We start from the raw sequence: 25699 nt of genomic DNA on the forward strand, positions 1-25699 counted from the left end.
TGCGGGGCGGGGCGGGGCGGGCGGGAGGCGCTGCTGGCGGCGGCGGCGGGCGGAGGCGCCCCCGCATTCCAGCACACAGCGCGCAGCGGCGGCGCCGCCCCGCCCGCCCCCGGCAGGAGGGGCCGGGCCCAGCGGGGTCATCCGGCAGCGGCGGGGGCACCGGGCGGGCGGAGGGCGAGGGAGAAGGGGCACCCGGCCGAGGAGAGGGGTCGTGCCCAGGCAGGGGCAGAGCTGTCCGTGCCCGGCCCCGCTGCCGTGAGTTCCTTTGTCCCGGTCAGGGATGATAACGCTGATCTGACCAGCTGCGAGGCGGTGCCCACGGCATCGCCTTCACGAGGCGAGTCCAGAGAAGGGCAGCGAAGCTGGTGGAGGGTTTGGAGCACTGGTCTAGTGAGGAGCAGCTGAGAGAACTGGGTGTTTAACCTGGTGAGAAGAAGGCTCGGTGACCTTATCTCTACAAGCTACTGAAAGGAGGTTGTGCCAGATGGGGGTCAATTTCTTCCCCCAGGCAACTAGTGAGGAGAGGAGAGCCTTAAGCTGCACCAGGGGAGGTTTAGGTTAGATATTAGTCATGGAAAACGTGGTTAGACATTGGAATGGGCTGCTCCAGGAGGTGGTCATCATCTCGGGAGGTGTTTAAGGAAAGACTGGATGTGGTGGCCTTTCTTGCCATCATCTAGCTGACATGGTGGTGTTCAGTCAAAAGTTGGATGCACTGGCCCCAGAGGTCTTTTCCAACCTAACCGATTCTGTGATTCATCCTGCTCCACCACGGTCTAGGCCACTAAACTACCCAAATTGCTCTCAAAACATAAACTGCCGTATGCAACCATAGGACTCATAACCTCTATAGATTGTCCTCATTGTTCCAAAACCAGGGGAAACCCCCAAAAGTTGCTCTTGCTGAGCCCAGGCATGCACTCACTGGCTGCAACGGAGAGCTCAATAGCAGCATCCAGTCCTGCCTGGGTGACAATCCCAATCCTAAATGAGGAACCCAAATTTCTCAGTGGTTCTTTATTCTCTTGGGCCCTCATGTAGCTCTTCACCATAACTATTGGAAAATTTTCTTTGGCCCTGAAATTCCTCAGGCTGAGCTGATTTCTAAATCTCAACATTTTCAGCAGGAGTGGGCACCTGTTGGGCTGACATCCCTGGGAGGCTGCAAAACCCCCTCTCTCTGTGTCATCTGCAAAGCAAGCTGTGCTGCACCGCCTGGCAGTGGGGGCAGAGGCAGGGCCAGCCACCCCCGCTGGCAAAGCAGAAACGTCTCTGAAACTGGGGAAAGCAAATGGGATTTTTCCTAGGTACAAAAACAACTGGAGAATGTAAACTTACATCAGGAAATGTTGAAGGAGAATAAAGATACTTTGTTAGATATTGAAACTGAGAATCTAAAAAGTATCCCTGATCTGTTCCTGTGAGAACGGCCTTCCTGGCCCGGACAGCCGAGATGTGGTGTGTGTGCTGGCCAATCTTGCCACCTGGCCCTACCCTAGCTATTTCTGTTTCCCAAGGGCAACCTCCTTTCTCCAGCCTCCATATCTGCCTGTCTGTCATTTTCATCATCCAGAAGAGAAACTCTGTAATACATGTATGATGGATTATGAATTTATATGTGTTTTTATATATTATGTTACAGATTTTTTTGCGAGAGGTTGCTCTAAAACCTTAACCCAATGTCCCTTGCCTAGGCACCATGTCCTTGCAAACTCCGTGTATCTTTCCTCCCTCTTCACTGCTCTCAGGACACACGTGGTTTGTATGCTCTGGTTTTAATGCAGGGTGCAGCTCTGAGCAGCTACCCTGGCAGAGGAACTTGCAGACACAGGGGGACAGACTCACATCAAAGCTTTGCCTTTATGAAATACATGGATGCTACTGGCTCAGACCTCTTGGCTCCAAAAAATCTAACCCAACTTCAGTTTCTGTAAGTAGTTTTTACATTGCCATTGCCTACACCTCTTCCTGCAGAACTTGCCTTATTTGCAGACAGCTCTTGTTTTGCTCAACAGTCTCCTTATGCCAGGCAAACACAAAAGATGTGTTCCCAAGTGAAAAGCTCCTTTGAGCTCTATGTCAAGTCTGAGTCATTCCCAAACCCCCTTAATTCTAGGGCTGCCCCATCAGATTTATAGGTTAAAACCCAAGTTACACCACTCCTAAGCTATGCCAGCAGTCAAGTGCAGTTAGTTCTCCAGTGCTTTCCAAAAAAATCCCACATGTGCACCCCAAGAAATCTTAGCAGCACACGGAAGTGGCTACACCAATTATTTTGTGGTCAGGATGCTTTTGAGCAGCTTGAATGTAGATAGTCCTGCAGTGAATATGTATCATGAAAGAAATGTCCCACATCAAAGCCTGTAATGTCTGCAAAAAATGCAATCATAAATATAAACTTCTGCGAAAACAAGAAAGTTGACATGAACAGTCATATGGATTGTTTCCATCCTGCATCAGCTGGAGAGCAGGGAGCTGAAACTGTGTTTCTAATAGAAAGCATACTTCAATATTAACATCCATCTGTTATAAAAATAAAGGCACTGCATTTAGAATTGTTAAAGCTTTTCAGCTGACTTGGGGTTCCTATGGGAACTTTGGTTCTTTCCTTTGTGTATAATTTCACAACTGGATTTGACATAAGTGCCCTTTTAGGTTCATTGCCTGGAAGCAGGTTTTTTGCACTGTCTGATTTTTCTGTTGTTTTTATTTTTTTTCCCGGTGACCACATTGCTTGCTGAAAGCACCACTTTTAATGTTATCTTAATAGTATTTTAGTGTTTATCATTTCACCAGAGATCTCTTTCACCTTTCAAAAACCAGTCCGACCAGATTTCTCAACTTTTGTGCTCTGCAAGTATACCAGTGTGCCGTAACTGTCTATGTTAATACTGTAAAATGTGTTTATGGTTCCAGTGTTCTAAAAAAATTAAATATTAAATGCTTCATTGCCAGGAATAGATCCCACAAGCACTGCTTTAACAATACAAACAGTATTCAGAGCCTCACACCATATATACACTTTGCACTATTGTGCTCTGAGAGAAATCTCTTTTGGTGCTAATGGAGAAAAAGCATTACTGTCTGGGTTAAAGAAAGGTCTCCATTTGGTTTGTTCGCCTTGTTTGCTACTTATGAGATGTGTCATGTTTGGTCAGAATGGGCCAAAATTTCAAGCTCTATGCAGCATCAATTACATCTCAGAAGTTCTTGCCTTAATCCTTCTGAACAAGCTCATTCTACAGCCTTCAGTATGATGAGAGGAATCTAATAATTATCTTTTTTTTAAAGAGCCAGTAAAATTCTCTGACTCACAGCTAGTGTGGCACCTCCTCCCTCCTTCCAGCATGAAGGTTTCCACATCTGTGTGGTGAACAGGATCACTAGAACAACACACGCTAAAACTACTTCTCCAGAATGCTCCTCGCCAGTGATCAGCACTGGTTAGTCTTACCTTACAAGGTCAGTGCAAATGCCATGTTTTCACTCCTGCCTAGAAGTGGGTGTAATAGGGGTCAGTTTTAGTTTCCAGAAGGTTATCCACACTTAGCTACTTCACTTTGCTCTTTCAGAAAAGCATACAGGATAGATTGCATTTGTTATGGCTTTGCTGCCTTCTCTGAAGGGGCAAACTTTGGCAAAGCCACCATTTCATACAGTACAAAATATCATGTGCAAAGAAGGCTAAGACTCTTCAAAAAGATTGTTACCTTTACTGAAAGTTACCTTTTTTACTCACAGGGTATTTCTCTACAAACAATCAGCCTTAATATTTGTACCTATTTTAACACAGTCTTTTCAAAACATCTTTAGGTTCTAACATAAGACTGTTTCCAACTGCTGTGGCTGGGATTTTACCAAGCAGTAAACCCAGTGTTCAGGCTGCCACTGCCAGACCTAATTCACCACAGCCATCTGACTCAAATCACGAACCTGGCACAAAACACATCCTGTCAGGTCCTGTTTGTTTCAAGATGCTCTGAACGGTTAATTTTGTGCCATCAGACTTTGCACAGTTCCCATTTATGTGGTTGGTACCACATGATTTCAGTCCATGGAAGGGAGAGGCAGTAGGTACCAAGTGCTGTGGAAAACGTGATCTCAAGTTTGCAGCTGAAAGCTGTGCAGCTGGGTGTCAGGGCTAGGCACACAGCACCTCATCCTCTGCAGCAGTTCCTGGCTTCTAAAACTAAAGTGGCCTAAGTAACTGTTTGGAAGGGAAGGGTAATGTTGTGCCTGGAATTACAGTGCCACAGCCTAAACAGACATCCAGCTGCAACAACTCATAAAACTGTTTTTAAAAGCCTTTCTCATATGGAAGCACTGGTGTAACTGGATTTGGACATGCACATTTTTTGTCTTGGGTGATGACAGGATAGGGAATGGTGTGCCTGGTGTTTTACAACATCTCCCTGGATGAGCAACTGTTTCTTAGGCAACAGCCCTCTGTGCTTTGCCACTGGATAATTGACAACACCAGGGATTTTGTGGGGAGCAGAGAAGATGTAATGTACAATTTCTGGGTGAGAGGAAGAGCAAGGGAGGAGGAAGGCCCCCTTTAGAAGGAACATGTGGTTGTGTGGTGGGGCTCAGCTGACCACATTATCAGACCCTTGGGTTCTTCTCAGTCAAACTCTGTGCTGCATGTTCACTCTCAATAAATCCTGCTGGGAAGAGTCTGTCTTATTCACCTCAGGTTCAGAAATCCCACCTATCTTTCCTAAACACCTTTGCATTTAAGCCACAGTCCTCTTGCTCCTGCTTCTCTCCAGTCTTCCTATGCCCACTGGCTTGGAAATGTCACTCAGCCAAACCCAATGTGGGATGTTAACCCCTTTCTTAATTGAGCCCTTTGTTGCTCTGTACCCCTCCAGTACCAGGAACTGGAAAAGGGGTTCAGGACTCTACAGTAGCAAGGGGAGGGTACTTTAAATCATGTGATAAATCTAAAAAAAGACTTTAAAAACTTCCAGCATTCTCTCCAGCCCAGCTCTTCAACCTTTGCTGTTTGCATCAGTGCAACTGTTCTGAGGGGAAAAGTTGAAAATATTGCTTAAATAAACATATAAACCTTTCCACTTTGCCTCCAGTAATTGTTCAGTCAACAGAAACATCGTTTCACTAGCCTGAAATAATCCCTAAGAATCAGTGAAGTGTATGAGCATTTTCCCAAGCACACTCTCTGTGCACTCCCCTGCAGTTGCATGTGCTTTTTCAAACGCTCAACACTTGGCGTGCTGTGGCTTTCCATGCTAGGAAAGCTGCACCATGCAGAACACCCACTTATTGTCTTGAAAAACCACCCAAGGGTGTTTCTTGACCTTCTGTTCTCAGAGTAAGTTATGGGGTTGCAGCACAGTTTCAAGAGAGGTTTCACTGGTGCAGTCACATCACTCAGTACAACACTAGCTAAAGCTCAGGTTTAAGCAAAGCCTAACATTTCCTTTAAATATGGAAAATGTAGTGCTCTATGCAGAGAAAATGACTTTCCTATTGTCCCCATTTTTTTCTAAACGGAAAGCCAGAAAAAAACCCAGAAAACAAACAAAACAAAGGCTGTCATTAACAGCTGCCCTTACCTTTGACCCCCATTATTAACGTCTCTCTTTTCATTCTTTTCCTTCAAGTATCTGCAGCTCATCTTAAGCTAATAAACCTCTTCTCCCAAGGTAAGAAAGGAACCGGAAAACCCACCTCCCATCCATCCTTGCAGACTGATCCTTGCCCACAGTCCTTTGCCTGGGGGACCTGCAGGAAGGGGATTGTGTCTTACTGGGGGTGGAACACTGCCCAGTGTGATCCATCCTTTTCCTCTTCCACTCTGGGCAAAGTGTTTTTCAGTTGGCATTACCTTTCTGTGGTGGGAGGCTGTACCTAGGATAAGTAGATCCTTATCCTCACAGATAATGATGTAAGAGCTGCCATACTGCCTTGGAGGAAAGCTCTGCCTGTCCCAGTACCCTGATTCTGATGGAGGCTGTTAACACCTTCTGCTTCTGGAATTCAAGTTCTAGGGATTTTTCAGCAAGATGTCATGTAATGGCTGAGTAGTTGATGTATTGTTTTTATGTTAAATCACCCAATCCTTTCATCTTTAGTTTTGGCCTTTAGAATGTGCTGTGGTACAAAGTCTCATAAACCAGATTGCCTGCGTTTCAAAGCGCACGTGATCTCTGAGCTGGCAAGATTGTGAAAATGCATGGTTGGGCCGTGCATTTGGAGGGAGAGCAAGAGAATGGCCAGCACTGCTCCAGCAGCTGAACCAACACAGCCTTCATAAGCCACGTGCAGACCATGGGATGCAGCTACCCCAGCCTGCTGCAGCCACTGTGTACAAGCACACCCTCCAGTGTGCTGACTGGCTCCACCAGGGCATTCTACATCTCCTCCTAAAGGTCTCTGCTGCTGACTGTTCCATACCCTTCATTTATTTGGCATTCCAGGGCATGACAAATTCCTGTAGCTCAGCTGTCTTCCTGGGCCTCTCCTGACATGCTGTCCAAAGGTCAGCAAACAATTTTCCCTCACTCACAGCCTCTTTGCTTGGAAGTATGCCAAGCTGAGGCTAAGTGGTAGCACTCATGGCTCCATGAGGCCTCTCAGGTGCTTAAGCAAACAAAGACTGGAGAGGCACAGATGCCTCGGTAGCAGGTTCAGCTAGAAACACTCACTGGTTTCTGTGTGGGACTTCCTGTTCCCCCCTCCTCTTCCCAGGCTGAATGCCCTTGGAGGATGGTTCACACTGTGATTCTCTCTCTCAGCTGCTGCAGAGAGCTCTGTTTCTCAGTTATGTCCAAAGCAGCTCTGCAATTTAAGTCAGTATCTGCCCAAACACTAACTTCTCTTTAGCAGCTGCATCAGCTGGGCTAAAGGGAATGTATTAGTATCTTAGGTGAAACTGGATTACCCAAGTCAAGTGTGGTCTTCCTCTCATCACTTATGCTTGCTCTGTTTCAGCTCTATACACATTCACTTAGTTACAGCCCAATCTCCAGCTTCTTGTTAAAAAGGAAATGAATCCTTCCACCCGTTAATGTAGAATTAACCACACAAGCCTGCCAATTCAGAATCACACTGCACTATGACCCAGGGGGCCTGGCTATTTTTAATAGTCAGAATGAGGACAGAGGGTTTGCCTACCTAAGGAAAGGAGGACTTCAGTGCTGGCAGTAGTTGTCAGCAGCAGATGACAACTTGTGCTGAACAGGATCTCAGCTCAAAGCAAAGACAGGAACAACCTTCTGAGCTGCTTCAGACTGACTGGAGCTTGTTTTCACCTCAGTTTCAGAAATAGCACAGATCAGTTTGTTTCTGTCTATGCTAAAGCCACATGAATTTCTATGCTGACCTAACCTCACTTTTTACGGCTACCAATTCTTTGCAAGCTGTGCATCAAACTACAAAAAGCTCTGAACAGGTCTGACTTTGTTGCACTCCAAACCTGTTACAGTTCTAAGTCTTCTACTCTTGCAGTGCAGAAGACACTGATGGCATTATTTAAATCCACATAATAAAGTGCTCATCCAGCTCCTGGAGAAGGATATTCATAAAGTAATCCCATGGTGAAGGTTAGCTCTGCAAAATTGTTCCAACTCAACATTTTATCTACATTCATTGCACATTTTTTCCCCCAACTGTATTTGTTGTCTGTCCATTAAAGCAGATGTGATATGTTTGCAGCTGCCAAATTACATGAAAATGACCACAGGAGCTGACTGGGAGATGAATAACTAGGCAGCAGCAGCAAAAGGTATTCTGGATTGCTGGTAATTCCAGTGCTGCCTCAATAAAGACATCCCCACATACTGATTACAAGGACACAGGAGGCACAGAGAAGAAGGCTTACAGAAACAATGATGTCAGGGCTGTGATCTCAAGGCCAAGTCTCAGAGGATCCCACACAACGGCATCTAAATAAAGCTGCACAGCAAAGACTGCCTAAGTCTTGATGCCAGGGAAGTCAGGGCAAATGCAGGAAATGAGGAAAAGTTCCCTATGCAGTACTTCAGAGACTCTGGTCTTTAAGCAGGCAGTGATTTGTCTCCTCCAAATTTCACAGTGGGTAGTTTGAAGTCTGAATTATAGAATGGCTCAGATGGCCCTCAGAGCAAAAGATGTCAATCCATACCACTGGTAATTGCCTGTAGGACTTAATTTTAGGATGCAGGAAAACTCAGTAAAATAATCCTGATACAACAGCTGTTAGGACTGACTGCCTACTATTTCCTGCTGTCGTGTGAGAAGTGAGCAGGCAGGACCCACTAGGACACAGGCTTCACCTGCAAGCTTTGCTTTGGCCTACTTGCTACCCTTTGTCATAGTTGCTTGCTGCTCTTTCCACGTTTGGCCTTCTCTGTTCATTCTAAGCCATGCTGCAGAAGGAAAGAAACATGGATGCAGGGCCAAGTCACCTTTCTTCTGCTTGGCATTTTCAGAAGCACCTGGTATCTTCAAACATACATCTACCCACAGGATCTGCAATGGCATGACTGTGGAGTGGCTGAGCTAGCACATCCTAGGCCAGCTTCCTGGTGCTACATCATTCCTAAGTTAGGATGGAGAGAATGTTTTCAGGTTTTCTCCTTGCTGCCAGCTCACCAGCTCTGATCTGCTCCAATCCCCAGCTGCCATTCTGTACCTTTGACAAAAATTCTTCTGTGACAGAAAGCTAAACAATATCTTTCCAGACATACTGCCCACACAGGTCAATTCACAGCCTGACAGTTGGCTCCCCTTGACTTCATCATTATCTACTCCATCCATTCCGAGCTCAATGCACTTTTTACAACTGCTCAGCCTTTCCTTGCTAAAGAAACAATGACCCCCAGCCAGAACAGAGGGAACCACAAAATTCCCTCTGAGAAGAGGGAAGAAGAAGAGAGCAGGAGACAAGATACACAGGCCACATAAAGGGAGTCTGCTGATTATTTTCATTAGCATTGGCAAATCACAGCTGCAATAGAAAAAGAAGCATCAGAAAGTGAATACTACTGCAGCTACACACAATATTAGGAAATCAAAAGACCTGGCTGCAGAAGAAGGCTCCACAAAATACGCTGAGTGATGAGGAGCCGCTCCCACACAGCACTCAACCCCAGCAGGTACAGAAGGAGGAGGAGGGACCTGACATTATGTTTCAATAGACACAGCAGGACACAACAGCATTGTCTGCTGGTACAGATTGCATTGCTGTGAGATTTTAATGTTTTTGTGGATTTGCTCATATGCCTTAGTTCTCAGGCAGCTGGGCTATTTCTGTACCACAATCACTGGTTGATAGGGATTCTCACAATATTAAGAATACAAATCTGCTTTAGTAAGGAAGAAAAAATACATCACTTTTAATCAGTGCTAAGTGGACAACAGTCTATGTGCAAGTGCTGCACTTTCACCATTTTCAGCTTTTAGACAGCTGTGCAGGCAGGTAGGTATTGCTTGCTACTTTACTTCAGCAATTCTCTGTGCAACAACTCCTAGTCCTGGAAATCATACCACCTGGCCTAATTCCCTTTTTGGAAGTCAGTGATGTAAAGTGATGACCATGGAAGAATTTTATTTTTCAAACAAACCAGTTCCATCTTGCCTTGGCGCTAAGTGAACACACATGGCACCCAGGGAAATTTTATTTTTCAAACAAACCAGCTACCATCTTGCCTTGGTGCTAAGCGAAGCACACACATGGCACCCAGGGAAAAGAGCAAGGTGCACAGCATGAGACTCAGCAGAACTAGCCAAGATCTGACCTGGCAGCTGAGTCACAAGACAGAGCAGCACAGAGAAAGCTTATCTCTATCCATCTATTTTTTTTTCATCACATGCTTCATGGGAAGTCAGCTGTAAAACCAGGAGTTTCGTTTCTGTAATGAGTTTTAGCTTTTGTGAGGATGGAAGCATTGTCGGGGTACAAGCAGCTCTTGGTCCCAGGTACCAAACTGAATTGCAGCTATCTACAACAGCATTTTACAGTTTGAGCATTTACACATGCCTTGCAACTATGCAGCTGCTGAGAAGATGCAGCCAGAGCCCTGCCCAGGAGCAGAAGGGAGACTTGGACCTTCCAGATCTGATGCTCAGGAAGGGAGCTCAAGGTCTCAGAAGTGTAAGCTCTAAGCTGCCTTCCACGAATTCTGTTCGCTCAGGAGCATCAGCAGCATTCGATGAAGGAAACACTGACAGCAGAATTTGCAGGCCCCCATTTAACCCCAGTTTACAACTGCCAAGACATTGAACTCTCTGTGTAGACCATGTCTGTTCAGCAGTGACACGTCCTCTGTGTAAGAAGCCAATACATCAGCTTAGGCTATCCGTGTTGAGTTCTGCTCTGCCCACAACCAGAACAGCAGCAGTGATCATAAATTCTTTTGAAGGGTTCAGCTCACCACCTTGTAAAACCAGGAACATGCTGACATAACAGAGCTTTTCCGCACTCAGATCCCAAGCCCTGATGTACAAGAAAGCCTTCAATCCCTTTTAGGATTCAGTATTTTGTTACTGAAAACATAATCAATACAATAACTCTATTTCCAGCATTGGTTTATTTTATTGAAACCACATACAGCTTACCCACTTTGCATCTGGGGGTAAAGGATGATATTATTTACCCAGGAAGTGGATGATAAGACAGAGAACTCTGAGAAAATAAACAATGCCATCCCTGCAGGCCTCAAGACAGTGATTTAAAGACAAAAATACTCCTTATTCACTTATTTCATTTCTTTATCGGAGAGAAGGGTAAACATATCCAAACAGATTCAGAAGCTATAGTAGATTTATGTGTCAGATTTATTTTGCACATTTCATGCAGAAACTATAAATACATAAATACAGATGAAAACATTGTCTAAAACATTTCATACCACACTGTAATTTAAGAGCAAACTTCAGCTTCCAACTACCCAGTTAGAAAAAATCCAGTTACACTGTTATGCAATTAGTTGGCAAAGCAAATATTGACTGTGACAAGCTTAACCTGAATTCACTTAGAAATGAGTAACAACTCCATATTTAAAATATATTCTTCTGCTACAGTTTGTTATAAAGATAAGATATTTACCATGGACTTCTCATAAAAGGCAGAGCTTTCTAGGAGGCCATGAGTAAGGTCTTTGTCATTTCCCTTTTTAGGTTCACAGTTATTTTTCCCCAACCCTCAGGTAGCTCTGAGAAGCAAACCACCATTTCACCCTCAAGTTATTCTGAATTATCAAATGAAATTGATAACACTTTTAGTACAAGAACTTTTTCATGAAGCACTTTTTCTGGGATTTGCTGGTTTGGTTTGCTTGTATATTTTTTTCTTTTCTTTTTTGAATTTCTCTCTTTTGGTTGCTTAAATCATATACTGAACTTGGGTGTTAACATACAAACTAATTCTTTCTATACTCATGAATGGACATGGCTGCTTTTCCCTGAGTTCTGCTGAAGTCACTTTCTTAGACTAACCAGACCTATTTCATCTCCTTGTGGAGCTGCAACCTGTATCAGCTGAGCAGTGCCTTGCTTTTGCTGTAACAGCTGTAATCAATTCCCAACACAGTATTTTCTAAGGCTGAAAGACAAGGCTTCTCTGGCTGCTGCCAGCATACACAAGCTGCACCCACACAAACACTTCTACACTCTGCTAGGATGGGCTCTGCACAGGAGCTGGTGATCAAGCACCCCATTCTTCACTCTTCCCCTCTCCTGAGAAATTTCTCTGCTTTTTATCCAGCAATGCCTCTTCCAGGAGAGAATAAGTCACCCCAGAACTGTATGACACTTCACAGAGGCACCAAAAGATCATCACAGAACAAAGCAAGGCCTCTCTGCTTCCCACTCTTCGACAGCACTTTGTTTTTAAAAAGCACATTTGGGGAAGTTTACATGCTGTTAGACATCCAACTTCCTTTCTTAGCTTAGTATCTTAGTAGCTTAGCCTGCTGTGTCCCAGGGATTCTACCATCTCTGCAGTAAGAACATTCCCTTCCCTTCTGCAATGAACACCTTTTTTACTGTGCCCTGGATAGGTGATCTAGCAGGACAGACCACCCACATGATAAGTTTTCATTTAATTGCCGACATTCACCATTAAAAGGAAAATCTGTGGCCTCAATGCAGGCAAAACATCTGTAATCACCTGAATTTAAATTACCTCAGTCTTCCAGAAAAAGGTCAAGATTTCCAGGTTACTTATTTATTTACCCCCAATAACTTACAAAGTTCCCCAGGTTTGCAGAGTCATCCTGGATAAACTCTATAACATGGAGAATCCATGAATCTGCACATTTTTGCTCCAACAGTCACACAGCACAGATACAAACATACTAATGGTAATCTCTTTATACACAGTTTTGCTCTTGTCCACTGAGGAAGAACTCCCACACTTATCTGAGTGGCTGACTGCACTTACAGTAAAGTTCACATTAATTCTGCAAAGGCAAACAAAAATAGCTTCCAAGAACAGCACTCCTTACATATCAGGTAGGTGCTGGACTACCAGAAAAGAGGAAAAATATTATCAGAAATTCTGGACCAAATGAAATGAAGCCCAGATCATGAGTAGTAAGATACAAGCTTTGAAAATCTGGTAAGGCTATCACTGGGGCCTCAAGTACAGACAGATACACGGTCACTGTAACATCATTCTTCTTAACCTGGATGAGCTTTTTCTGTAGGAGACACTGATCTGAAATAGTGGATGTTCCAGCACCTGTCATACCCTAAATAGCAGTGAGAGCCCACAGAGAAAGTGAGGAATTCTTTGCCTAATCCTCCATACCTCATATGCATTTTTGAAGTATACTACTATTAAAAGAAGCACAAGTACACAACAAGATTTAGTTCAATCACTCTGATGTAATAATGTAAAGGATTTCATCTTCGCTTCGTGCCCCCAAAGCCTGCAAAATAAAAAGAAAAAAAAATCAGCTCCACCATGGCCTTTCCATTGAACTCTCTAGTTCTAAAAATGCTAAAGGTGGCAAGGGAGATGAGGTAAACATATCCACATGCAGGAGAACAGCAAGCAACTGTGGGCTGACTGGCCTGGAAACTATTCTGCTCTTGCAGATTAGACAACCTGCATTCTACAGAGAACATGTCTGTGCATGTTTGCTAGAGAAAAGTACACGTAGTGCTCATCAGAAGGGAAAGCCTTAAACTAATGCACCTTGCCAGTGAAGACAAGCCCAATGCTGATGGTGCCATGCCCACCACAGGCCTGTGGGGAATTTCATGCCCCACAACACTGCCCTACTTCCATAGGGAATGGAAGGAAGGGACATTGTCACATGCCATCTACACCACCTGGTAAAATAAAACAAGGATGCTCCTCGAACCGCAACTAACATCTGCATGCTTTTCTTAGGTCAAAGTCCCTTGAGCTTCAGGAACTTAAAGGTGCTTTGCCTTACCAGAAGCAGTTCTTGTTCCTGAGCTGCTGTCTTCTGTGGAATTCCTTGAGTGCCCATACATAGGAGGTACAGCTGTGGGATCTGTCCACATACTGTGATATGGGGACCGCGGCTGTGCTCTGCCATGAAACAGAATAGAAGGAAGGCTTCATGAGTGCCCTTCAGAAAAACTAAGAAAACACCATTCCAAACAAGAGAACTGCACCTCCAAGGGAAAACTACAAGCAATTATTTCAAAGCTAGAAATATTCCTATTTAATGTATGTATTTAACACATTGAGAGCAAGGACATCCAGTGCTGTGATTTCATAATCTGTAGACTTTCAAAAGGAAATTAAGCTTTATTCTTCAGACTAAGGAATTCTAACAACTGCAAATTTTTCTTTCTGAAATTTTGACCTTAAATTCCATCAGACAAGAAAGAAGTTTGAAAACTGAAGTTTAAATGCATTTTGGCATCACCTACATCCCAGCCATGTTTGGCAAGAGAAAGCATCCTTTTGTTAACTCTTTTGAAAAGGTCGTATCAGTAACACTAACATATCACGGTTTTTGACTCACACACTTAAAATTACTTGCTTCCATGGATATGGAATTTCCTGCTGTTGAAATTTACAAACAGCTCTCTCACACTTCCTGGCACCAGCATTTTGCAGCACATAATTTCAAAAGCCTAAGAACCAAACTAAACAATAGTGGACCGAAGACCGTTTTAAAGAAAAAGAAGCTCAAGTTAGGAAGCTCATTTATGTATTTGGACTTACTCAGTTAGAACTCTAATCTTGAGCAATAATTTGTGCCCACTGAAATGGGAGTGTGTACAGAAATCAGGGAACTAACCTGTATGGAGATACTACATAAATAGAATGCCTCAACACAAGAGTCATGTATTTAAGCCTTAAGAAATACCAGGCCAATAGAAACTTTAACACATTATGCCTTAGAAAAATCCTTAGCAGAATTAATATAAGGCTTCTGCTATTAAAAATAGCCCACAACTTTACCACACAGATGCTTAGCACTCCTGTGGAAACATCTTACTCTCTAATCTGTTACATTTCTACAAGAATAGACTCAATACATAGGCAAGTCATTTGATAAATAGAGAAAACTGCTTAGGATCTGAAGATTCCCTGCAGGAATCTCATATTTTCTCCAGTGAAGCCTAAAATGGCAGCAACTGCTCTCTTTAAATTGTTAATCTAAAAACGATGCATTCTGAATGTCTAAAAGCCTATACCAAATACGGTCATCCAGACTTATTTTAGGAAAGATGACACTGATACAAGAGATCCATATACAGAAAATTATATGCTTAATATGACTATGTGTGTTTTAAGGCATTCTGCAGATAAATTAAATGCTCAATTTAAATTTGCAGGCCATCATGCCAGGTCAGAGGAAGCAGAATGAAGTACCTCAGTCTTTCCAATTCTGCCTCAGAAACATGTTTGAAATGTCTCTGGTCCTGAAGCTGCAAACAGCTGCTCAAAATTCTTCTAGTGGTAAGATTTTATAACTTGAATGACACTTTTAAATCTTAGAAACAATGTCAATATAGTACATGGCATACCCCCTGAAAGCTTAAATGCTTAAAATCTGATAGTATGCATATTTTACCTGTGACTGCCTGCTAAGTAGCCTAGCAAGCCTCCTGCTCCTAATCCAGTCCAAAATCCTGGTCCTGAACTGGTTCCATGATAAGAACGAGTTCCAAAGCTGTTGTCATCTTAAACAAAATGAAAATAGGAAGCATAAGTTAGTAACAGACTAATTCTCAGGCCAGCTGTTGCAACAAAATTCTCTCCTGTTAAAGATAATGGAAAATTAGACAACAAACTGGTCCTGATTTCAGCAGATTTTCAATCAAGCTAAACTTGAAAGGCCTCACATTTCAGAAAACAGGACACCCCACATAAACCAACACTACTATAAAGAGTTTTATGTTAAAAATCTGCTTCCACCTCATCTCTCAACTGTGATGTTTGCAAAACATGGAAAGAGTCCCTGCCTGCTGATCTATAAACAGACAAGTTAGAGTAAAAATAGAAAAAGAAACTAAGAAAGAATAATCTGCTGAAGGTCACTGAGCAGGCCAGAAGCAGATGCAGGAACACAAATCAAGTAGGTAACAGTGCAGAGTGAGCAAACCACAAAGACACAGAGCTCCTAATCTCACTGAGCACAGCTGCACAGTTTGAGTCACAGTGGCCCAGTGTAAGGCTGACATTACTGGTATTGTTCCTGGTAATCCTAGTCTGGCACTTGTTATCAAAAGCCAAGCTCACTGCAACCACATTGCAAAGTTTTCATTATGCATGAGTCGCCAAGCTTGACAAATACCTTGATGAAACTGCAAGCATATCAAGTAGGTTGTGGGGGAAGGAGAGTCACAAATTTTCTGACATGTGACCTGCACATAACATGAGGTTCTGAGCCAGAATGAATGTTTTCCATTTAGAAAGAAAAAGAGAAAATACAAACCCAAAGCAGAATAACTTTTCTGGTCTAGCAAAAATCATGGATGCAAGAATAAGCTCAACCATGGGTTTAACACATAAGGAAGTACAAAAAAAACTGAAGATAACATTAGGGACTCCCTAAAATATGCCCACCTGAACAATTGGGCCAGAGATGATGTAGGTAAAAATCAGAGGGCCTGGTTTGTCTTCAAACTCATATGGGTTGTTTGAAGTCATAGAAGATAAAACAATATTGAAATAATCAGTTTCAGTCCATACTGGATTTGATATTGAATTTCATTTAGACTGTGTGGGGAGAAATATAAACTCTCATTGGGATGATATACTACTAAATTATGCTGATTTGGAACAACAACAACAACAAAAAATTACTTAATTTGCTGCAAAAACAATGTTAATCAGAGATGAACCAACTCATTTGTTCAAAAGCACCATGACTGAACACTGACTCAGAAAACTGAGTAATTTTCTTGAAATATCTAGAGTAAACATTAAGAATCATGCCAACGACTAACTGAGAGAAAGCAGAATTTAATTAAGATAGTCTAGCTAAACAAGTTCCACAGGACACATTCTGCACGTTAAGGGGATTTAAAGTGAGGCAAATTAAATATTAACAGCAGTATGTGAACAACATTGCTTTTTGTTACTGTCCAGGTTTCCAAAGACTAATACATTCCTGGAACACATGGACATACACATTCAGAGATGTGCTTTTGCTCTGCTCCCACAATGTAAGGCAGACACTGAATGCATGAAGTAGCCTAACATTTAGTATTTTTAATCTGGCTCCACATTTGTTTTCCTCCTTACTTTGCCTGAAATCCAAAGACAAATCATTGACATGCCTTATTAAAAACATCACAAGCTAAGCATTATATGGTTCCCAATGTGTATTTTAAGTGTCTAAGTTTTCAGCAATCCTCAAGAAAACATTCTCAAGGCCCTGCCCTTGCCAGATTTGTGACTCCTGCAAAGAAAAATGCACTGGGGCAATTAACTGACACGGAACTGAAGAGAAAAAAATGAAAATAACCTTTCATTGTTTTGCCTGTGCCCAGTGTGACAGAGCTGTGTGTCATGGCCAGGGCTCCTGCTGACCACCACAGCACAGCCAGTGCCATGCCCATGCAGCACAGACAGACAGTCTGATGTAACCACATGCAAACCAATTTGCAAAGCCAACAGAAGCAGATTCCCTGTAATTTTCTGGTGCAGGTACAGCTGAAAGTTTCTGCTGTGCACACCCTGCACAAGGGTACCCAAAAGAATTACACTGCACCCTCTGTTGGCCTAGCTGTTTTTATATTACTAAAATATCAACTTTTGACTAATAAACCTAATCCTTGCTACATACTTCCTTGCCAAAACCCCTTCTCTATTAATAAGAAAAAAAAAAAAGAAAGAAATTATGTAACTTGTGAGAATGTCATTTAAGTTCCAGTGCTGTGAGCAGCTTGCATGTTTACAGGGTTAATGAGTTAGTCAGGCACCAGATGAGTAACGTTTATTTCCCTGAGACACTATGATGGCCTAAGGAAGACCACTTGCTATGTGACAGAAGACACCAGTTTTCTGGGAAAAGAAAAGTTGCCTCTTTTCCCAGCAGCAGCCTTGTCACTGCTCTTGTAATTTTCAACTTCAGATGAAAGGCCCCACATGAGTCAGATGCTGTACCCTCTAATGACAGTTCACAGACACTGTTCTCTGCTCTGGGAACCAAATCTTTCAGCCCTGTTAAAAAGAGGACTGGTACATGATACTCAACCCCATCAACTGCTTTGTCAATGAAACCAGGGCTGAAAGGCTGTTCTGTAAAGTTTCAGAGTGCTCCTTTGGCATGGCTTTGTTTCTGGCTATGTAAGAACATTCTCTTTTCCAGTTTACCTATGACAATTATTCTCCCCGTCACAATCCTGCTATTTCACAGGTGATGAAAAGAATGCTTGCAGAGCATGGGGAGGTAGCTTTGCAAAGGTTCAGAGGGCAGCCTGCCCTGAAAGCCTGTGGAAAGCCAAGCCCTTATTTCCTCCTTTGAACAACAGAATACAAAGGTGGCCGTAGGCTCTGCAGCCAATTCGGCAGCTGCCTGCAAATGCTGGGGTTTTAACTCTATCCCACCTTCCCTCACCACAGACAAAACAGGACAATCCTGCTTGCTCTTTTGAATACTGTAAATGGCTCAGAGCCCTACCTGTGAAAGTGGACTTAAAACCAGGAGGAGGAGGTGCCTGCTGACGCTGCCAGAAGGGCTGAGAGAAGCCATCACTGCCCCCAGAACTCTGCTGAGACTGCTGGTTGCTGAGGAAGAACTTGTAAACTCCAAAAGCAAGAATGAGAAGAACAATTACAACAATTGCTCCAGAACCAGAATCAGAATAATCTTTGCTTGACTGGTAATAGCTAGAGCCAAAGCTTCCAGAGTTCTTTACTTTCCTTGCACCTTCTGCAGTCAGCTCTAGCTTGAACAGCAAACTACAGGAGCCTCTCAGTATGTAAGGATCATCCGGGTAATCGTAGCCCTCACAGCTCACTTCCATTTGTCCAAAACGGTAGGCGTTTTCCAGGTCTGCTTTGCACTGCCACTGAAAAAGCAAACACAACACAAAGTAAAACATACTGCCCCAAAGATGAAAACACCCATCTGCTTCCTCACACACACCCTGAAATAAAGCTGTAATTGCTAACATATCATCTACAGGCCATAGGTAAGAAACCTCTGTGTGCTCCTATTTTGAAAAGGAGTAGGAATTTGATGTTTAAATGAATTTTAAATCCTAAAACTTAAAAGAGATCTTACCTTTCAGAACACTGAAGAATTGCAGAGAATTACTCTGGAATATTTAGTTTTTTCTTCACTGAATATGTTTTTCAAATATCCCTTCCTGAGATACAGTAATACTTCTAAAAAATGTGCTGTACCCTGTGCAACAGCTACATAATAAATGCCTCTCCTGTGCAAACTCAATGGCAGCTACAAAAACATAACATGTGAGCCTGAGATCCAGTGCACCATTGTGTCTGTTTGTGCCTGTGCAGAAATCAAAAGAAGCTGGGACAAACATCATTAGGCATCCATATGCAACACTTAACAATTATACTGGGGATTCTCTGGTTGAACACAGGTGATCTTCAGGATCACATTCCCTAGAGGTATTCAAACAAAGGGATCTCTAATGGCACGTGACATCTATTTTGGAGAGGAAAGAAGAAAGTAATTGTCTCTAAATTAGTAATTCAGTACAGCAGTACCAACTGCCAATTTTGATTGTTCTTTCACAATACTGTATCAGTTTTAGCAAATACTTTCAGCCTTGATTCCTGGTTATCTATTGACAGCGGCCTTTTTAACAGCTGAAAGTCAAGACTATTTACTGACTAGCACTCACATCCTAAGGTGAAAGTGAAAGTCAGGCAAGTCTGAAATTTAGTTTCTAAAAGGTAAAGCTGAAGTGAATAAAAATATTAAGAATAACAAAAAATGGAAATTCCCACAGCAATAATAAGAGTTTTATTTCATAAACTTGAGCACCATTTTATTTAAACCAACAAAGGTTTGCTATGCCATGCTTTTATATTAGCTCCTTCAAAGATGAAACATATGAAACATATAACTACAGTAGTTCTGGAAAACTAGGTTAAGTTTTTAGTGCAAGAGTTCATCTAACAAAAAGAACTAACCTGAACTGACACCCTAGCTCACTACTCTTCGCTCCTTCAGAACTTCCCAGCTTGTGGGAAAGCGATTTCATAGACAGTTTAGCAAGTTTTAAACAGTTACCTGTACATCGTAGCCGTCCCATCCTTTGTTGTAGCACTGCACAACCTCAGGGACCCGGGAACAGCCGGCAGAGCCCCCCGTGCACTGCAGCTGAGGGACCGAGGCTGTCCGCCGGGATGTTGTGTACTGCCCTCTGTGCAGCGTGAGCGCCTCAACATCCCGCAGCAGAACCTTCCCTGAAACAGCCAGCACAAGGAATCACAGAATCCATCAGGCTGGGAAAGCCCTCAGCGATCACCGGGTCCAACCTCGATAAAAGAACTCTATCAGCCAGACCACGGCACAGAGCGCCACGTCCGGTTTTTCCCTAAACACCTCCAGGGACGGTGACTCCACCACCATCCTGTGCAGCCCATTCCAATGTTTGATCACCCTTCCCGTGAAAAACTTCTTCCTGCTGCTTGTCAGCGCTTGTGCAGGTGCCCTCTCCTTGGCTGCGAGGGCCTGCTCTCAGGCGAGGGCTGCCGATGGAGGCCGAAGTACGCCCGCGTCTGTACGGGACGAAGCTCGCACCAGAGGCAAACACGGCAGAGCTCCCCATTCCCTCCCGAGGCGGCTCTGGGCTGCCACCTCTGACCGCGGCGCGGGATCACTGCTCCCACACAAGCCGGTTTGGAGGGAGCCCAAACCCCACCAGCCCTTCCTCCCCCGTGCCGGCCGCCGCTAAACCGGCAGCACCGCGCAGTGCCGGGCCGCGAGGAGCCGCCGAGGCGCCAGCAGAGACGGCAGGGGCGGCTGAGGCCGCGCCGAGCCCCCCGATCCCCGCGGGTCTCACCCGGTCGGTCCCAGCCCAGCGCGGGTCCCGCGGCGGCGCAGAGCAGGAGGAGCAGGCACGGAGCGAGCCCCGCCATGGCGGCACCGGCCGCTGTCACCGTCAGCCCCGGGGGCGGCGCCCGCAACGGAACGCGCGGGGCTCGGGGAGAAGCCCCGCCCCCACCAGGCCGTGGGGCCAATGGGCGGCGAGGGTGTGGCGCTCCGTGAGGGGGCGGGGCCGCCGCCACGGGGCCTGCGCGCGCGCCACGTAGGAGCGTCACGGGGCCGTGCCCGCCCCTTGCCCCTACGGCTTCCGCTTCCGCGCGGCGTTTCCGGTTCCCGGCGCGCGCCTCTCCGGTGCCGCGCGGCTGGCGGGACGGGCGGCGCCATGGCGGGAATCAAAGGTGCGCGCGGGGCGGGGCGGGGCCGGGAACGGCGGGAGCGCGCGGCCCGCGCGGGGAGGGGCCGGGCCCTCGGGCGGGAGGGGCCGTGAGCCCCCGCGGGACCCCCAGTGCCCCCGGGCGGCCGGGGCTGCGCTGAGCCGAGCCCCGCGTTGGTTTGCGGGCGGCGGTGGGTGCTGTGCGCGGTGCGGTGCTCCCTTCACGTTGCCTGGGTTTGTTCTCGTTGTAGCGCTGATCAGCCTGTCCTTTGGGGGAGCGGTCGGACTGATGTTCTTGATGCTCGGATGCGCCCTGCCCCAATACAAGTACCGTGCTCTCTCTTTCTGTTTTTCTGCTTGTGTGGCTGGAACTTCACCGGAGTCCCGCTTCCATAATGGGGGATTGATAAGTTCTCTCTGTGTAGGAGGGGCCTCAGACTTTGGGGGTTTTTTTTTGTTTTGTTTTGTCTTTTGTTTCAAAAGGTTGGGATGGGAACAAAAAGAAAGACCGTCCAGGATTTATTAATCCTAAAAAGGAATGGCAGCAAAAGTTATAGTGCCAGGCCTGGCTGCAGACCATGAAAGGATGCATTGCCCTGACTGTCTGTGGGTGACCCTCAGACAGCAGCATCTCCCGAGGTGGGCAGCAAGTGTGGGTTATCCAGGGAAGGATTGGCATTTTCTGTGGCTGCCTAGGGACAGCTGGGCTGTCACTGACTCTCAGGTGGATCCTTGGCTGTGTCCCACACTTGTCATATAGCGTCTGGAGTAATTGCAGCTGCTGTCTGTACTTTCCCGACATCGATTCCTATCTCTTGGTTTTCAGGAGATACAAAATAGCAGACCAAGTGCTCAGATAAGAAGGCCTATGGCTTTGACTCTTTGCAAGTGAATGCTGACTTTACAGAAAAGATTTTAAATTTACTTATTCACTGTTGAATAAATACTAAATATTTTGTTGATTGACCTGTTATGGGTTGTGAATTGCAGTTTCTACATATATGACTAGAATTCCTAGGCCAGCCAGTGCTAGTAACACAAACCCTTGGGAAGGAGAGCCTTATACAGTTGCCCTTCAAACAATGCAGTAAAGTTTTATTGAAACCATGTGCACCTGCCTGAGAAGGTGTGCCTGAGAAGTCTAGTCTGGGGGCTGCAAGGGTATCCCCTGAGTACAACTGACAGGATAAACTTGGAGTTAAGCTCACCTTGTAAGGTGGCATTAGATTTAGGCTTGCTTAGTGCAGTCCTGCTTTGTGAATATCCTGTTAGTGAGCTCTGCTGCCATTGAGGTCAGCCGAAGCCACTCAGGCACATGGTCTGTAGGATTAATGACAAAGGATTTGCCTTCTCTGGGCTTGTCTGTCTGTCCTAAATGGGGATGCTGGCTGGGAAAAATGCCTTGCATGGATTTTAGGAGGAGCAGGAAGTAAATCCAGTTAAGTAAAACTTTTTTTCTCCTTTCTTTTTCAGCCAGTACTGGCCACTGTTTGTTCTGTTTTTTTACATCCTTTCTCCTATCCCGTACTGCATAGCAAGAAGATTGGTAGATGACACAGATGCTACAAGTAATGCCTGCAAGGAGCTGGCCATATTCCTTACAACAGGCATTGTGGTCTCAGCATTTGGGCTGCCCATAGTGTTTGCAAGAGCAGAACTGGTTAGTAGTATTTCAACCTGTGATTGCCTTTTTTTTTCTGTTTCTAGCTTTGTGTTGTTTATTGAAGGTAAAGCTTTCATGCACTAAATAACTCTTACAATTATGTACTTTTGGAACCAGAATAAGATTTTTTTTTGGCAAAAAAAATCAATACTGAAATGGGAGTATGGCAGAACGTTTGTGATTCCCATTTGCTTCACGTGGTCATGGAATAAAGCCTAACAATGCAATGCAGAGAAAATGAGACAGAAAGTACTGTGAAAACTTAACAGGGAAGTAACCAAATATAGAAGTGTAAAGAATACTTTGAAGACAATTTGTGGAATAGTTGAGCTAAAGCAGCATGAATAAACAAAAAAAAAGTATTTTTATACTCACTGTAAATTATATTGTAAGCGATATTGGTATAATTTCCTTAAACTTCCAAGTTCTCATTACATATTTCCCAGTATACAGCTTTTCACTAAAATACTTTACAAGTTCACTTTGTTTGTGTGAATGGCAGAAAGCACTACCAAGTCAAAGAACATGGAGTGCACTTGCATAAATGTCTTCAGACAAGAACAGCTCAGATGGACAGTTGGAATGCCTCACATCCTTTGAGTAATCCCCTTACTCTCCTCCTTTTTTGTTACTGGGATATCTGCTGGTGTTTTGAAGACCTTAAATACCTGTTTCAAAGAGTCTTACAGCATAGCAGGGCTGCAGATGTGTTTGATGCTGTTGTCTAGCCTTACTTTGCATAGCAAACCAGTTGTGCTTGTAGCTAGCCAATGCCTTGAGTACAGCTAGAAGAAACTTGCAGTGCTGCTTGGCTGGCTGTGAATTTCTCAAGTAACTTTGGGTAAACCTACTTGGTGTAACCACAAATAATGAGGTGTTGTGTCTTGCATCATGGATGTGTTGCTGAACTTTGTTGAATGGGATAGTAAGATGTTGCCTTTTGTCTTGTTAGTGTTCAGTTCCAGACGTGTCTAACTGAATTCCCCTGTTCACAGATTTACTGGGGCGCGTGTGCCCTCGTTCTCACGGGGAATACAGTCATCTTTGCCACCATCCTAGGATTCTTCTTGGTCTTTGGCAGCAATGACGACTTCAGCTGGCAGCAGTGGTGAAAGGAAGACCAGAGAACTATCCACAGGCATCTTGTCATGCAGTGGCCATCCATACAAATGAGAGAATGGGCAATAAAGAGAAGTAGCATAGCAAGCCTCTTGAGTATTCTAGATGCTCCTTTTGACGTTGTTCGTTCTGAGTGTACTACTGTTGCTGACAGGGTTTCTACGTTTTTATGAAGTGGAGAGATGATTGATTTCATTTTTACCTATGGTATGTTTTTAGGTGCTCTCTTGGTTTAAAATTGTCATCCTTCTGTCCAATGTTTTATGTGAAGCTTTAAACCAGGAACAACATTTAAACATAGTTTAGGAGATTTAAAGTTGGGGGGTTTTTGTGGGGTTTTTCTTTGTTGGTGGGTTTTTGTTTTTTTTTTTTTTTGTTTTTTTAAGTTATGAATTAATACTGTGTTTCATTTCTTTTTTAAATGCCAGGATTAAATTATATACAAGCTGAATGGAAGTAAGAGATTGTCCACCACCATTGCCAATTACCAGATCAATAGATTGTTGCTATATTTTAGCAGAGGCAAGGTGGGTTGGAGAGTACCGGTTGCAGATTTTCTTCTGCCCATACCTCAGACTGGGTGATGAATGTTGATAGCCTTCATTTCAGGAGAAGGCTGAGGAGCAGGTAGAGTTATTTGGGAGAGAAGTCCTAAATTTTAACACCACTAGCTCTTTTACCTGCTTTGTTATCAGTTCTGTGGATGTGACATTCAAATACTCTGTAAATGTACTGATGCTGACGTACAAAACTGAAGTGTATTGTAGGGGAAGAGAAAATTATGTTTAAATTCCATTTTTTTAAAAAAAAGTATCTTTTGAACTCTTTCTATTTATAAGCATTGTATGGATTTGAACTTTTATGTCAACTTTTTACCACAAAAATGGTAAAATGTTCATTTATGGAACTACTGGTCTGTGTTAATTTGAAGCATATACAAAGCTATTTGCTCCTCTCCCTTTTTAATTTATTTTATACATAGCATATATATATATATAAATATATAATAAACCAGCTTTTAAAATGTAGATTAAAACTGTGTTAAACTTGCCTGAGTTTTCCTCCCCTCCTCCCTTTTTTTTTCTTTCTTTTTCCCCCCTCAATGCAGCTGAGGCACGTCTTTTTTGGAAGTCACTGGCTGAACTGATTTCACTGACTGTTTTTAAGTTCTTATGCACTGTTGGTTAATAAGATTTACTGTTATGTCTGTAACTGTAGCTTGTGTTCTGTAAGATTGCACATGTAGCTTCAAGTATTTAAGACAAGTTTTCTGCATACCTCTCAATTGTCCAGATGTTTCGTTTGAGGAAACCTGCCATTGCACATTCCATCACAGCACAGTTGATGAGCACCACTTAACCAGGTTTGCCTGTACATGTGCAGTGATGACCTTGACCAAACTTATTTCTAAACTGTATTTTTCAATTCTTTAAAAATAAGTCTATGAAACTTAACTATGTGTAATTAAAAGCTTAGGTTTTGCTCAGCAGTATGAAAAGGCAGAGAACTGCAGGTCTTGGCTGTAGTGTTTGTGCACAGATGCAAACCAAGTAGGAAGTTTGCATACATATATATATATATGTGTTCATAAATATATATGAGTCTGATAGTCATGGGGTGTGCTCCAGGAGCTGATACTGGCAGGTGGGGGCAGCTGGGCTGTAGCTCCCTCCACACTCTGCTTTGTTCATGTCCTGTGTGTGGAGCAGAGGAACAAGCAGGTGCCAAGGCTCCAGAGCAGACGTATTTCAAGTGTAACCAAGTGCTTTGTCAGGCTGCCTGATGGTGGCATTTGGACCTGCACAAGGGCTGTAGGATCACGTGTTTCTTTCCCTTTTTCAGCAAGATTTCTGCACCCACACCCCAAGTACAATGGATGCTTCAAAAAAATCTTCCAAACCAGCAGCTAAAATTGCAGTTCCCTGCAGTCCTTATGGAGGAGGAGTGCCTAGGACTTGTACACATATGATCTGTCACTCATTCCTTTTTCATGGTCAGGAACTGTGTTCTCCTTCATTCCTGAAGCCACATGATTCTACTCTCTGGATCACTGGTCATGGAGCTGACTCTGTATTGGTGGTGCATTTTTTGTCTGTTAATTGCATTACAGCACTCCCTCCTTGCACACCA

General features: G+C 44.0%; 2 protein-coding genes across 2 annotated transcripts; one reads left to right on the top strand and one right to left on the bottom strand.

The window, feature by feature from the left end:
• Positions 1 to 10516: 10516 nt before the first annotated feature.
• Positions 10517 to 20578, bottom strand: SARAF (store-operated calcium entry associated regulatory factor). Its single transcript, XM_054293897.1, has 6 exons — positions 20431 to 20578; positions 19656 to 19831; positions 18069 to 18459; positions 15012 to 15120; positions 13392 to 13510; positions 10517 to 12878 (listed from the first exon to the last, which is right to left on the bottom strand). The coding sequence occupies exons 1-6, from the start codon at positions 20504 to 20506 to the stop codon at positions 12853 to 12855; spliced, it is 897 nt and encodes a 298-aa protein (XP_054149872.1). The 5' UTR covers positions 20507 to 20578; the 3' UTR covers positions 10517 to 12852.
• A 158-nt stretch (positions 20579 to 20736) lies between these two features.
• LEPROTL1 (leptin receptor overlapping transcript like 1) lies at positions 20737 to 25166 on the top strand. Its single transcript, XM_054294123.1, has 4 exons — positions 20737 to 20812; positions 21039 to 21114; positions 22261 to 22447; positions 23446 to 25166. The coding sequence occupies exons 1-4, from the start codon at positions 20797 to 20799 to the stop codon at positions 23560 to 23562; spliced, it is 396 nt and encodes a 131-aa protein (XP_054150098.1). The 5' UTR covers positions 20737 to 20796; the 3' UTR covers positions 23563 to 25166.
• The last annotated feature ends 533 nt before the right edge of the window (positions 25167 to 25699 follow it).

This window comes from Melozone crissalis, unplaced genomic scaffold (genome assembly GCF_028551555.1).
Source record: "Melozone crissalis strain CALT ecotype California unplaced genomic scaffold, PUWL_Pcris_2 ptg000006l_1, whole genome shotgun sequence".
Classification (NCBI taxonomy): domain Eukaryota; kingdom Metazoa; phylum Chordata; class Aves; order Passeriformes; family Passerellidae; genus Melozone; species Melozone crissalis.